This window comes from Physcomitrium patens, chromosome 24 (assembly GCF_059467195.1).
Source record: "Physcomitrium patens ecotype Gransden chromosome 24, ASM5946719v1, whole genome shotgun sequence".
Taxonomy (NCBI): Eukaryota; Viridiplantae; Streptophyta; class Bryopsida; order Funariales; family Funariaceae; genus Physcomitrium; species Physcomitrium patens.
Genome location: NC_143433.1, coordinates 3287208 through 3302519, shown reverse-complemented (window position 1 = coordinate 3302519; position 15312 = coordinate 3287208). Strand labels below are relative to the sequence as shown.

The following is a 15312-nucleotide window of genomic DNA, read 5'->3' as shown; positions in this document are numbered from 1 at the left end:
TGGAACTTTGGTCAGCACAATTGGATGAATGATATGTCGATCAATATTCTTCATCCAAATCATGAGTCTCTTCTTCTTTGAGGCCTCTTGTGCAATGGTTAGCATTAAACCTTGATGTCTCGATATTCACTCTGAAACAAATATATTGTGAGTTTTTTTTTTCTTTCTCTTCTTGCCGCAGGGAGGCTGTCGCAGCAGGAGCTAGTGGAAATTCTGATTGTTGTTTATGTAGATATCCTTGGATTCGTGAAATGTTCATCTTAATTTTGAATAGTAGACGCACTGGAATAAGTTTTGCACTGGATGTTTCAAAAATTTGATCAGTCTTCTGAACGTTCAGGAACTATGGGGGAATTGTGATCGAATTTGCAAGAAAAATACATCATATCAGATGAAAAAAAGTTCAAAAGAATGCTGAAGCTGCAACGAGATGTGCTTTAGGAAATCAAGTCTGGTGGAATTTCTTCGAACATAGTCTCATTCCTTTATCAGGTTTGCCTGTCTATGTCATCAGTTCTGAAAGCAGGGAGTCTCCATGAAGATAGTGAACCAGTTCCTTCGGTGCCTCGGAAGTTGATGCTATCAGGTTGTGAATAATGGTATCACTAGTGCCAGCGACTCTCTCTTCGGAATTCGTCTGGTAGTATTGATTATTTACTTGCTTAGATTCGAATCTATGGATTTTGTGGTTTCTCAAGTAATTAATTAACAGAGAAGTAAAAATCTCAGTTCGTCGGCTCATTCTACTGATTTAAGATGCAGCAGGTCATATGTACAGAAAGGATTTCAACTAAGACAATTGCGACGTGAAGAGTGGGCGAATCATTAAATACAAACGTAGAATCGAAGTTTCTCCCTGCCGTCGCAACATCAGGAAGGACACGGAATGCCATCCGAATAGATAAGCTTGCGCGAGAGAGATAGAATTTTACGGCAAAAAAATGCTATGCTCAAAACACTGAAATAGCACATGCTACATTCATCTGTAAGTTTTACCGTGTTAAATGTCTTGCTACTGTCGTTGCAACTGCTATACAAGCTTGACTGCTTGTAAATGAATCTTCTGGAAGCAGAATCATGAAGCATCAAACATCTGAGGAATACGTCGAGGCGCTGGGTCTGATGCGCAAGAAAGTGGACCGTGAATTATTATGTTTCAAAGAGAAAACGAAAGAGAGACTCAACCTTTGGTCAGGTCTTACCACCAAATTCGTGATGATCAAGGCATTCTCTGATCATCTCGCCAACACTGTTGAGCTGATTGAGAAGCAGTCCCTAGAAGGTTTGGGCTTCTTGAATCCATGTAGTATTGTAGAAATTCTAATTCACTCGCACAGAATATACATTTCAAAATTTCTCACGTTTTGCTCTCATTTGCCTGATTGTAGGTGATCTTTTTGAGAATATGAAGTTATAGGCTCTTGATAGTAAATTGTCTAATGATGAGAGTGGCTCTCAAACAGCGGAGCGGAGCAAGAGACTCCTGGAAGGAACCATATCTGAGCAATTGATATTCCTCTCGAAATCAACGCTTCAGATCAGCGACTTTTCCACAAATATTGATTACACCGAAGATGAGCGACCTTTATGTAAGCTGTCTCACTTGCCCGGACTTCACTTCTTCATGATAATATGTATTATGCAGACCTTAATATTCCAAAAGCTGCGAAAATCTCTTTCGATGCTCTACCTTCGTCCAGTTGATTGATTTCACGGACTGAACTCTTTGCCTTCAAAACTCAGGTGCCTTAAATCACGGAAATCTGGGAGAGGAGCTGAGGGATTTAGAGCAGTTTTTGGCGAATGCAGTCAATGAAGCCGCAGACATAGCAAAATTCAAAGGTGGCGGCATCTCGTAATGACTTTTGAACCAACGCACGTGTGAGTGGTTCGAAGTTTACAACGTGATCATTGAAATAGTCACTCATTAGCAAGTAATCGTGATCTTCGTGAAACAGAAATGATAGAGGGCGAATTAATTGCGGCGAAGGAAGCCTCTCACCGTAATGAAGCTATGCTCCTTCAAGTTCAAGAAAGTCTTCTCGCAAAAACAGAGGCTGCAGACCAGGAATACTTCCAACAAGAACGATTGGGTTCTGAACGAATTTTGAACACCATCGAGAAGCTAAGTTTTCGAGCTATCGAATTACAGGCAATTAGGATGAGACTTCAGTTTCAAGTGCAGGAGCATGTGATCATTGCAAAATATCTGGAGCATTGTTTCGTAAGTCGTCGAGATATTCCTGAGGATAAGTTTCACGCTCTCCAGGCAATGCTTATAGCTACTCACCGAAAAGCCGCGGAATCTTCTCTTAAAATTCAGACTCTGAATCATATGATAACGATCCTTAAAGAGCATAACGACGAGGTACAGAACGCAGGACTTCTTAAGAATCCCACAAAAGTTGGTTGCAATTGATGCTAAAATGCAGACCACAAAATGTCCTTTAACACGATTATGCTGAAGTTGCAGAATTCCAAGCTGGTGGCAAACATGAGGCAAGAGCTGGCTGACGCCAAGGATGCTCTTAACAAACAGAGCGAAGAATCGGCTCGTCAAAGGGCCGAAGAAGCTGTTGAAGTTCAGAAAATGAGTGACACGATAAGGACCCTCCATGAGCAGAACACTGAGGTATTCGCTTCGCGACTTCCCAGGCACAGCAGCTACAATGATGTTGATATGACATTCACATGGTCTCCTACAAATGCCCTAATGTGATCTCGTGGAGCTGCAGGGCGCTGCACTGGTTGCCAGCCTGAGACAAGAAGTGGCCGAAGCAAAGGATGCTTTCAACATTCAGGTCGAGGAGGCGGTCCAGCGCAAGACCGAAGATGCTGCTGAAATACAGAAGCTGACTGACGCCATGAACATCTTGAGAGAACAGAATGATGAGGTACAGTCTGGATAATGTCACACGCCGACCAAGTACTTACGATAACCGTGTTTTATCGACAAGAAACTCTATGCCTGAATTGGATGATATGCTGCAGAGTTCCGCACTGGTGGCAAACATGAGGCAAGAGCTGGCTAACTCCAAGGATGCTCTCAACAAGCAAAGCGAAGAATCAGCTCGTCAAAGGGCCGAAGAAGCTGTTGAAGTTCAGAAAATGAGTGACACGATAAGGACCCTCCATGAGCAGAACACTGAGGTATTCGCTTCGCGATTTTCCAGGCACAGCAGCTACAAAGATGTTAATGTGACATTCACATGGGCTCCTACAAATGCTCTAATGTGAACGTGTGGAGCTGCAGAGCGCTGCACTGGTTGCCAGCCTGAGACAAGAAGTGGCCGAAGCGAAGGATGCTCTCAACATTCAGGTCGAGGAGGCGGTCCAGCGCAAGACCGAAGATGCTGCTGAAATACAGAAGCTGACTGACGCCATGAACATCTTGAGAGAACAGAATGATGCGGTACAGTCTTGATGTTGTTCCATGACGACCAAGTAGTTACGTTGGGTGCGTTTTATAGAGAATAACCTTATTTTAAAAGTGGATGATGTGCTGCAGAGTTCCGCGCTGGTTGCAAACATGAGGCAAGAGCTGGCTGACGCCAAGGATGCTCTTAACAAACAGAGCGAAGAATCAGCTCGTCAAAGGGCCGAAGAAGCTGTTGAAGTTCAGAAAATGAGTGACACGATAAGGACCCTCCATGAGCAGAACACTGAGGTATTCGCTTCGCGACTTCCCACACATAGCAGGTACAAAGATGTTAATGTGACATTCACATGGGCTCCTACAAATGCTCTAATGTGAACTTGTGGAGCTGCAGAGCTCTGCACTGGTTGCCAGCCTGAGACAAGAAGTGGCCGAAGCGAAGGATGCTCTCAACATTCAGGTCGAGGAGGCGGTCCAGCGCAAGACCGAAGATGCTGCTGAAATACAGAAGCTGATTGACGCCATGAACATCTTGAGAGAACAGAATGATGAGGTTCAGTCTAGATGTTGTTCCATGATGACCAAGTAGTTACGTTGGGTGCGTTTTATAGAGAATAACTTTATTTTAAAAGTGGATGATGTGCTGCAGAGTTCCGCGCTGGTTGCGAACATGAGGCAAGAGCTGGCTGACGCCAAGGATGCTCTTAACAAACAGAGCGAAGAATCGGCTCGTCAAAGGGCCGAAGAAGCTGTTGAAGTTCAGAAAATGAGTGACACGATAAGGACCCTCCATGAGCAGAACACTGAGGTATTCGCTTCGCGACTTCCCAGACACAGCAGCTACAAAGATGTTGATATGGCATTCACATGCGCTCCCGCAAATGCCCTAATGTGATCTCGTGGAGCTGCAGAGCTCTGCACTGGTTGCCAGCTTGAGGCAAGAAGTGGCCGCAGCAAAGGATGCTCTCAACATCCAGGTCGAGGAGGCGGTCCAGCGCAAGACCGAAGATGCTGCTGAAATACAGAAGCTGATTGACGCCATGAACACCTTGACAGAACAGAATGATGAGGTACAGTCTAGATGTTGTTCCATGATGACCAAGTAGTTACGTTGGGTGCGTTTTATAGAGAATAACCTTATTTTAAAAGTGGATGATGTGCTGCAGAGTTCCGCGCTGGTTGCGAACATGAGGCAAGAGCTGGCTGACGCCAAGGATGCTCTTAACAAACAGAGCGAAGAATCAGCTCGTCAAAGGGCCGAAGAAGCTGTTGAAGTTCAGAAAATGAGTGACACGATAAGGACCCTCCATGAGCAGAACACTGAGGTATTCGCTTCGCGACTTCCCAGGCACAGCAGCTGCAAAGATGTTGATATGACATTCGCATGCGCTCCCACAAATACCTTACTGTGATCTCTTGGAGCTGCAGAGCTCTGCACTGGTTGCCAGCCTGAGGCTAGAAGTGGCCGAAGCAAAGGATGCTCTCAACATTCAGGTCGAGGAGGCGGTCCAGCGCAAGACCGAAGATGCTGCTGAAATACAGAAGCTGACTGACGCCATGAACATCTTGAGAGAACAGAATGATGAGGTACAGTCTGGATAATGTCACACGCCGACCAAGTACTTACGATAACCGTGTTTTATCGACAAGAAACTCTATGCCTGAATTGGATGATATGCTGCAGAGTTCCGCACTGGTGGCAAACATGAGGCAAGAGCTGGCTAACTCCAAGGATGCTCTCAACAAGCAAAGCGAAGAATCAGCTCGTCAAAGGGCCGAAGAAGCTGTTGAAGTTCAGAAAATGAGTGACACGATAAGGACCCTCCATGAGCAGAACACTGAGGTATTCGCTTCGCGATTTTCCAGGCACAGCAGCTACAAAGATGTTAATGTGACATTCACATGGTCTCCTACAAATGCTCTAATGTGATCTCGTGGAGCTGCAGGGCGCTGCACTGGTTGCCAGCCTTAAGCGAGAGGTGACCGAAGCTGAGGATGCTTTCAATAAACAGATTCTGGAAACTACTAGTCTAAAGAAGGAGTATGCTGTTGAAGTTCAGAATCTAAATGAACAAAATAGAAATCTTCAAGAACAGAATAATGAGGTTTCGTTGCAAAATTTCTCAAGTATAATTATGTCATTTACACCGCTATGTTCTTTGTGATAGTCATAAACAAACCTCAACGTGGGGTGACATGATGTTTAGAATGTGCAGAGTGCTGTGCTAATTGCCAACCTAAGACAGGAAGTGACTGAATCCAAGGATTCTTTAAATCAACAGTTTAAGAAGATGGTTCAACGTGAGGCTGAGAAGGCAGTTGAAGTTAAGGACTTGAAGGATTTGATACAGAGCCTCACTGAAAAGAATGCGGAGGTACAATGTGAACGATGAATAAATAATCAGAAAAGTATGTTTAGTGTGCTAGAAAAATGGAAGCTTACTTGCACCATAAACAGGTCCTCATAGGGTGTTGTGAATCTGCAGAATAGTTTCTTGGTGGCCAATTTGAGGCAAGAGATTGCTGAAGCCAAGGGTACTCACAACAAACAAGTTCAGGAGATGGCTGAGCAGAAGGCTAGAGATGCCATTGAAGTCAAAAAGCTGATTGAAGTGATTAGAGTCCTTCGAGAAACGAATGAGGAGGTACACCTCGCACGATGTCTATAGACAAGTGTGAAATCGAACTTTTTGTTTCAGTCAGATTTACACCAATATGTCCTCTGAAGGGATGCTATGGGGTTGCAGGGTGCTGCCCTAGTGATCAATTTGAAGAAAGAAGTAGCTGCAGTCAATGACGCTCTCAACGAGCAGGTTGAGAAGATGGCTCAGCAGAAGAGGGGGGATGCCATTGAAGTTGAAAATCTGAATGAAATCATAAGGACTCTCACGGAAACGAATGAGGAGGTAAAGCCAGCGAGATATCTTCAGACGACCTGAGAATAAATTTTATGAAGTTTGGCTATTATATGATTGCGTGTGCTTTAAAAGCATGTTGCGGAACTGCAGGGTGCTGCGCTAGTGACCAATTTGAAGCAAGAGCTGAGTAAAGCCACTGATGCTCTCAAGAAACAGAGAGAGGAAGCGACCGAGCAGAAAAGTAGGGATACTGCAGAATTTCAGAAAATGCGTGAAGTGATGAGGGCACTCAAGGAACAAAACGATGAGGTACAGATCAAATTATGTCTATGGAACGATACTGAGCCGGATTGTAGATGCCAACCCATTGCACAGCTCTGTAACCAAATTGAATGACGGTGACGTTGCAGAGTTCTGCAAAGATTGCCAACTTGAGAAAAGGAATGGAAGAGGCAAATGATGCTCTTCAAAAGCAAGTTGAGGAGATGGTTCACAGCATGGCCGAGAAGGCTGTTGAAGTTCAGAACTTGAATAGCATGATAATGACCCTCAAAGAACAGAATGATGAGGTACAGTCCACATGAATAGTCTATAACACCACAGGAATCATGTTTTTTTCTTTCATGTTCCTTTTTTCTTTCAGTAACTCTAACTTAAGCCAATGAGTGCTCTAAAAAGAATGTCGTGAAGCTGCAGAATGCTTTGCTTGTTGCGAAGTTGAGGCAGGAAGCGGTTGAAGCCAATGAAACTCTCTTATTACATGTTGAAGAAACGGCTCACCAAAAGGCTACAAATGCCGCTGAAGTTCAGAATCTGAATCATGTCATAAGGATCCAAGAACAGAGCCCCGAGGTACAGTCTGGACATTGTCTTAGTAACACCAGGAAAGCAGGTTGTTTGCGTATTCAAATACGCTTTTGAATGTTGCCTAATAGAATGTGAGACTGCAGTATGGTACTTTAGATGTCAAGTTGACGCAAATGGTAGCTGAAACGAAGGAGAACAATAGCTGTCACTCTGACGAGGAGGCTGGATTTTGTCAAAGTTTGATTGACCATGCACACCATATTTTCAAGGTGACCACAATTACCCTCAGCTCCTATACCTGCCTATACTGTTCAGGCTTACTTTGGACTGGTGGGGTGATTTTGGCTCATTTTCTTAGGCTAGTGCACCGGAGAACTCATGTCGGATTCTCTTTGTGCAGGACTTTTCTGAATTCAAGAGCTGGTATTCAAGTGGTATTTTGGAAGGCTGTGCTCCAGAAAGAAGTGAAGAGAATAACGTGGAAAATAATCCGCTAGAGGACTTGATAATTTCTTTTCGAAGACACGAACTGCCCGTAAGCCATCACCAATATCCACTTTTGGAGGCATGATTCTAAGATTTCCAAATTAATGTCTCAATTTGAGAGCAGCAATATAATAGTGTTGGTACCTTGATTAGATCCCAAGCTTGCTCCTAAACTACAGGCTTAGTAGTGGCGGCGATTAGGGTTAAGAGCAAATAAGATGGATTCTCACTATTAATACTTGCAGAACCTTAAGTCTCTGGGAGGGCATCTCAAATATGCGAAGGTTGCTTCGTTATCAGCATATACAAAGCTCATTGAAGACACTCTACAAGAGAAAGTTAATCTGCAAAATGAGATGATGAATCTACAGAAGAAGAATGAGCAGGTGAAAAGGATTGAGATAAACAGATAAATACCTTTCGTAAAGTTAGCTTCAACTTTATACAGTATGCAGCTAATCCTGTGTGTTGTTGGCTATAGCTTTGTCGTAAAGCGGACACAGATGAGAGGAGCATGACGAACATAACGATCCAGTGTGAGACCGACCTTCATGCTAAAGCGGATTCGTTAACAAGACATCTAAAGGATAATTCTCAATGCTGCGAACAGGTATGTCGTTTTTATGACGAGTGGATGATAAGTTAAGACTGGATGGGACATGAAACAAGTCGTGGTTCCTAAGGACCAGAACTTTATGATAGGTGTGACGTCTATGGTTGCAGTCAGTCCTTAAATTGCAAGGGCAGTACGAACTTAAAAGACCGGAAATTGTGACTTCAGAAACCCTACAGTCTCATCAAGAGACCCAATCCATCAAGGTGCATCTCACTTGTGTCATGCCCTAGATGAAGTCTAGAAATAAACCGCCATGTTCTAAGTATCTATACGAGGTTTCTCCTTTTTTTTTTCTAGATTTTTCCTTATTTGCAAAGTAAAATACTACACAGAATCAAGACCAGATGCTCTAAAACGACTTGGATCTTGTCAATAATCGAAATGTTGGATTTTTTTTGGTTGAAACAAGAATTAACTAAATCCAGGAGATATTCTCACCTTTGAGATTCTGATTTTATGGGTTGAATATGGGTCAAGAATGATGGTTTGTTACTGGTGAGAAAATATGGCACAGTGTAACACATTAAAGTTGTCAGTGATTTGTTTCAAGGCATTTTCATTTTCGCTGCAGGACACAACGGATGCAAAAAATGTGGCCAACACAGACATGAATCAACAAATACCAATGCATGCTCCTGTTAATCCTACGGAAGAAAGTGCGTTAAATTTCCTGCAACCAACATCGAAGGTAGAATTTTTTCTCTTTTTTTAGTGTTTCTTACATTGCTTTTGCATCACCTTCAACGTGACTTTCATTTTTGTAACGGTGTTGACACTGCTCAGTTTACATGAGGACGGCTAACCAGTTATCAGGCTTACTTCTTAAAAAGTTCTTTCCTCGATGGCGAAGCTTGCCGTATCATGTTCTTTTTATGCTTCATAGTGGATCTCACCCAAAGCTTTATGTTTTCTTCATTTAAATTGGTGAAGAAGCAATTGAAAATCCAGTTGCCGAATCGTTCATTTTAATGAGACATACTTGCTTGTTAGATACAGGAAACATCGATGAAGGATAGTAACGAGCCTCAACTAAAACGCTTAAAGACTTGGGAAGCAGTAAAAAGTGCACGTGGAGATGTTACCGATGTGGTATCCACTAAGAAGGTAACGAAGTTCTTTCATGAATACCTAGGGTGAATTTAACGTATGCGCAGCTCGTACGAAGAGAGAGTGCATGACATATCTGAGAGTTGTAACCAATATCAGGTCGCCAGTTTGTTGTCGTGCGCCTTTTTCCCTGATGGTTGGTCTCGGCCAGTGCATTCTTGAAAGACCTTTTCAGCTTTGTGTGGTTCTTTTTCGTTAGTGAGTCTTTTAGAGATTCAGAAGTCTTCACAGAAGCAACTTGAGCTCTCCTATTGGGATAATTAAAAACAGTAACCCAAAACTTCTGTCCAATGAATTTTTTACAATTAAAATGACTCATAGGAAATGAAGAATATGTTCAGGTGATATGATTGTGTAGCCTCAACTAAATCTCATTAACGACAGTACGAGTTGGTCGTGGTTTTCGTATCAGGACGGTCGAAGATGTCCTGCAATATCCAGAGATACAAACGGATCACAGCAGACAACCAATCGATCATGGAAAGATAAAAAATGTGAGGTCCTGCAGCAGGATCTCGAACCGGAAGGCTTGTCAGTACCAAAAAGGATCAGAAGCACACGCACAAAGTCAAAGCACTGCAGTAAAACGTCAAATCAGCAATCTGTGAGAATCTTCAATCTGTCTGTCTTTATCATCTAGTCCCTCAATTTGATCATAATAGTTTTAATTAGTTCAACTGGATGGCATGGCCAGTGCTAATTTTGTCTACAGCTCCCCTCTGTAAAACCAAGACTTTAAAGTCCGGTCTTGTCTCTTGTCATTCCCTTCATCATGTATTTAGAGGCATTCTATCGGCGAAAAATCAAGTTTGTCCAAAATGAAATATGGTCTTTTGGAAACACATGATTGCAGGATGAAGGAGTTGACAGAATATAACTATTCATGAGATGCATTTTCCACCTGAAATTTCTCATGCAGTTGGATATGGCTTGTGCAGCGGGCACAAGGCTCAACGTCAACAGGCCTGAGAAATTCGTACCACAACTCCGCCCTGTCCGCCCTGGATCAGGAAGACGACCCATACACATTTCTTTAAACGACTGATTTCTGTTACTTTCGAGTTGCTGGAGAGCATGTTGGTCTCACGTGGGGCTAGTTGTGCGCCTCACCCATATCCTAACACCTTTGCAACTTGCTGATTCGATTAAAGAGCCTTCGGCGTTAGTGCGTGCATTTGTTTAAACTCATTAGTGGCGATACTATCAATTACAACCAGACCCGTGGTAGCACTGCCTTCATTTTTTGGATTCGTGCTACGTCATCCATCCCCATGAAAGAGAGTGAGCAATTGGGTACAGCCAGAAAGTTGTTAAACTCTGACGATTTAACCTTACTCTAATGCAGTCGTACAAAAGCCGAGTTCAGGTGATTACTACGCAAAACAGATGCACATTGCTTTGTTACGTTCAAATTCCATTGAAATACTCTTCCCAAGGTTATTAGAAAATTGCATCAAATTTAGGTTTCTTTGTAAAAGGTGCTGAATCATGTTTCGTATGATGGCATCTGTGTAAGGGTTGGTTAGTTATAGTTTAAATTCTTCCGCTTTCTTCTTATCCAAGATAGATTGTGTAGCGATGGTATTGGATAACAATGCAACATTTACAATGGTTGCATGTGTAACAAAATAAAATCTCAAACATTTTGTACATAATCAACTCAGTCATCAACCATCAAGTGCATTTCTTAAGACACGTTTTTAAAAAGAAATGTTGTTTAACAAATCATCAATTGATATTAAAATAAATTTTTATAAATTTTTATTGCATACATGTCATAGACATAACCAAAATTAGTAAATATCTATGTAAGAGGAATCTAAATAGATTTAATTAAAAGTGAATAAATTATATAATATTTTATGGAGATGCTTTATAAATATGGATTTGACTTTACACATATCTATAAGCAATTGGTAGATTAAAAACTTGGCCAACAAATTGGCCATGTGTCATACACAAGCTATTTGTGGTACAAATTGACCATATGGCATACATGAAAAATTATCTTGCAAGTTAGACATGTGTCTTGTAAGTTGGACACATATTGAAGGTCATATAAAATATTGTCAAATAGCTCTTAATTAGATAGTATATATAAAAGCAAAAATGATGTTTTTTTCACTCTTGTCAATTCATTTTTTACTTCTAGTGTAGTTTCAAGTGTCTATAGCTTTATTGTCTTTTGCAATAGCCATTTTGGTTTCTTCTTAAATATACATATTTTTTATTCTCTTTCTATCATCTTTTTTTGACACATATATCACTTGTTTAATTCATTCTTTAAATTCTTGTCCTTAATAAGACTATTATAAAATAAGATTGCAATGGTTTGAATAAAAAAATATTCTTGCTTAATTTAAAAAGATAAGTTATTATCTAGTGGATTTATTGAATTAATACAAGTTTTTTTTATTAACATTTAAAAATTTTAACAAGATAAAAAAGATGGACAAAAAATATATTTAAAATATCAAATAATTTTTTTAAATAGAAAATTAATTAATAATAAATTTATTTCAAGAAAATTTTAAAAAATAGATTTTATAAATATCATAATTAAATTAGATTATCTATTCATATATATATATATATATATATATATAATAAAATTTATAGAAAATTTTAAATGCCAAAAAGTATGAAATAAAATTAAGCATAAATTTTTAAAATTATTTAATTTACCAAAGTATTTTCTAAATTGATCCACTCATTCTAACCGTGATCATAAAATTCTCTACTACCAAATCCACATTAATTAATAATCAATGAAAAAATGATTAGATCCTCAACTAATGATGATAGGTATGTGGATTCAGTAAATATCTAGGTTGATTCAATAATTTTCTAAATTTATGACAAAGAAGATTAAACCAATAACTTTATCACTACCATTTGTTTGGAGAGAAAAGGCAAGAGGAATATCTATGTAATCAAATTTTAGAGATCCTAAAAAAATAAGACAAGAATTTACAAATGCTATATTAGATGGATTAAAAATTAGATGTATGAGATTAAAAATATAAAAATAAAAATATTTTAGAGATGTGTCTTTACAACATAAAAAAGACATTTATATTTTATTAATATGAGATTAAATATGTTAATCAAATTATTGTGGTGCTTATATTTAATTTTACTATTCTTCATGAATTATGGAATTTGCAACCAATTTTTAATACTAAGAGCATATTTATCCAAGTTTATGGTCTTATTTAATAAAAAGATTAAAATAGAGATTTTAGAACTATTTATAGCATCTTATTCAAATTAATAGTTATAGTATCAAATGAAATAAAATAATAATATTTATTTAAGACATACAATCTGAGAATAAGATAATTATTAATAATATATATTCAAGTCCAATTATGGATGAATTTGCAAAGGTATTTTTTGAAAGAACAATCTATTTAATAAATGATCTTTACTCATAATAATATTGATTTCAATTGGTATTACAAAGTAGAGATTTAACTACTATAAATATTTTATTACTTTTAATAAAAATGTGTGCATTACTTCAAAAGACTACTAATTTAGTAACTCATATGATGAATGGCATGAATAAATTATTAAGGAAATAATACAAGATAAAAGCATGTAATTCTTACATGATGTTCCAATTAAAAGATATACAAAAGAAAGAAAAAGAAAAAAATAAGACATTGTATCAAAGAAGATGTAATAGATTTTTTCCAAAACATATTTGGATTGTAAGAAGATTTTATTAAGGTTTGAGAAAGTACCTTTGACTTTGTTAAGTGCAAAGTTTATATTTGGAATAAATGAGGTTCTTTTTGTTGGACACATGTATGGATTATATAAACACATGCCAAGTATTGAAAAGATAGATATTATTAAAATAAATAAATTAATAAATAAAATGTGTATAAGTCATTGAAATAAATTTTTATAATTTTTGAAATAAAATTACACATATAATACCTAAAAAATTATTTTTAGATGAATTAGTATAAAAAAATCTAATTGAAGGAATTTCTTGAATCTTAAAAATAATTGGTAGGATAAAATGTATTTTTACTAAATGAAAAAATTGTAAAAATTTAATCTTTAATAATTAGAAGTATTAAAAAAAAATACAAAAAAATTAGAATAACTAAGCAAAAATTTAAATCTAGCAGCATTGCAAAATATGAGCTTAGCAGTCTTAGATTCAAATTGTTTACTTTAATATTAGGTCTTGCATATTGTATTCTTACCTATGAATCAAACCACAATAATGCTATATGATTGCATGGCTATAAATTTAATTCTGGTAGAAAAATCATATGGTGAATAATTAAAGATAATTAATAAATTTTAAATAAATTTTGCATAGATATAACAAGGCACTTGTTTGTAGTATTAAGATCTATGGTCTATGTGTCATTTTAAACTAGATTAGTATGGAATAAAATTGATATGCCTTGTTATTGAATTTATTCTTGTAAATATTTGGAATTAGATTTTTTGTATTTAAAAATCATATATTTAGTCAATTTTTTATTATCCAATTTAGGCATAATTTTATGCTCCAAGTCATGCCCCATTCTTAGCCAATTATATTTCTAATAGTAAATTATAGAAAAACTTCAAATTTTATACTTTACATATTATATATATATATATATATATATATATATATGTTTAAGTTTTCTAGCATGCTTGCAAAAAAATTAAAGTTTAAACAAAATTAGTGGATTTAGAGGTTATTAGTAAGGGAGATTTTTTCTACTTTATTTTTAAAAACCCAAGTTGGAGTTAATCTAAGCATGTAGATGACAATGTGCAATTAGTCAATAAATTATTTCTATTTGGTCAATTTTTTGTTGTTGTCTCTATCATTTGTTACCTTCATCTCTTTAGCTTTTTTCTTACATTCCCTCTTTTTTTCTTGCTCGATGGTGTCTCTTTTTTTTTTCTTTTTTTTTTTCTTCTTTTCGGTCATCTCTCTTTTGTCTCATAGCTTATATATATATATATATAAATTTTCTCTCTTCTCTCACCTATCTAATACTTTTTGTTGGTTGTCAATGCATACACTAATTAACTCTAGAGTGGCTCTTTGAGACTTAGGATATTAATATTCTATGATCTTCGACATGATGCATGGAACTTATGTCACATAAGAATAAATGAAAGTTGAAAATTACTTATAACATGAGCTAAGGATTTGCAATTAAGTTGTTGTTAGGTTGTTGTTTTGATGTGGGTCAATTGTGGCACTTGTCCAAGAACACTCTTTTTTTATAATCTCTCTTTTTCTGCTTCCTCAACAGAGGTATCAATAAAGTTGTGACTAATTATTTTTGCTAGGATTCAAGATTTTTATTTTTATTTTTTTCTCACTCTTAATCTTTTATAATGCTCATGGTTGTTGCTACTGATCATTGCCTTGGTTGTCACAACTACATTTAGCTATTACTGCCTATCAATTTCCTACTTGAAATATTGTTGTGTTTGTCTATTTTCTTATTCAATAAGCCTTGAATCATGTTTGTGTTGATATTTTTACGACCAAGCAGTTAACATATTGCTACAATTAAATGTTATTTTCTATGTCCTTGTTTAATAAACAATAAATTATCTCTTTACCTGTGTAGTTGTTTTATCCGCATCTCTGCTTAGTGAGTTGCGGTTGTCTTTTTGTTGACTACTCCTTTGTTTGATGAGCTAGAAATCTTTTTTTTGTTCAATCTTCTTCTTTATTTGATGAGCTGGAAATCTTTTTTTTGTTCAATTTTCTTTTTTAACTTTGTCTTCTCTCAATTGTAGGTTTCATTTTCTTTTATCTCCTTTTGTAGGATAAACTCACAAGCTCTTTTTTTTTTTGTTTGGGCTACTCTTTAATCTTTTCCCAATTGCTCTATTATTTGCTTTATCAACTTCTAGCTACACCAAATTAGACTTACTCCTTGCCTTGCTATTCACATTATCTCTATCACCTTTATTTTCTTTATTTATTCTCTTGAGATTGTTTTTTCTTACTGCCTAATTTTTTGGTCATTTTAATCTTATAGTTATAAATATCATTGTTAGATCTAAGATTTTTATTGTAA

General features: G+C 37.3%; 1 protein-coding gene across 11 annotated transcripts; it reads left to right on the top strand.

The window, feature by feature from the left end:
- Positions 1-83: 83 nt before the first annotated feature.
- Positions 84-10905, top strand: LOC112276534 (uncharacterized). 11 transcript variants are annotated; one of them, XM_090247066.1, is made up of 33 exons: positions 84-147; positions 341-586; positions 766-985; positions 1074-1282; positions 1464-1589; positions 1744-1842; positions 1959-2368; positions 2474-2632; positions 2736-2894; positions 2992-3150; positions 3254-3412; positions 3509-3667; positions 3771-3929; positions 4026-4184; positions 4288-4446; positions 4543-4701; positions 4805-4963; positions 5061-5219; positions 5323-5481; positions 5659-5751; positions 5863-6021; positions 6124-6282; positions 6385-6543; positions 6645-6803; positions 6931-7086; positions 7185-7310; positions 7442-7576; positions 7773-7913; positions 8009-8137; positions 8715-8831; positions 9134-9247; positions 9663-9854; positions 10189-10905. In XM_090247066.1, the coding sequence occupies exons 4-33, from the start codon at positions 1078-1080 to the stop codon at positions 10285-10287; spliced, it is 4686 nt and encodes a 1561-aa protein (XP_090103192.1). In that variant the 5' UTR covers positions 84-147; positions 341-586; positions 766-985; positions 1074-1077; the 3' UTR covers positions 10288-10905. The 11 variants fall into 11 exon arrangements, with proteins under 11 accessions (XP_090103192.1, XP_090103200.1, XP_090103196.1 ...); XM_090247074.1 differs by having other exon boundaries at positions 119-586; positions 10104-10210; XM_090247070.1 differs by having other exon boundaries at positions 120-492.
- Positions 10906-15312: the final 4407 nt, after the last annotated feature.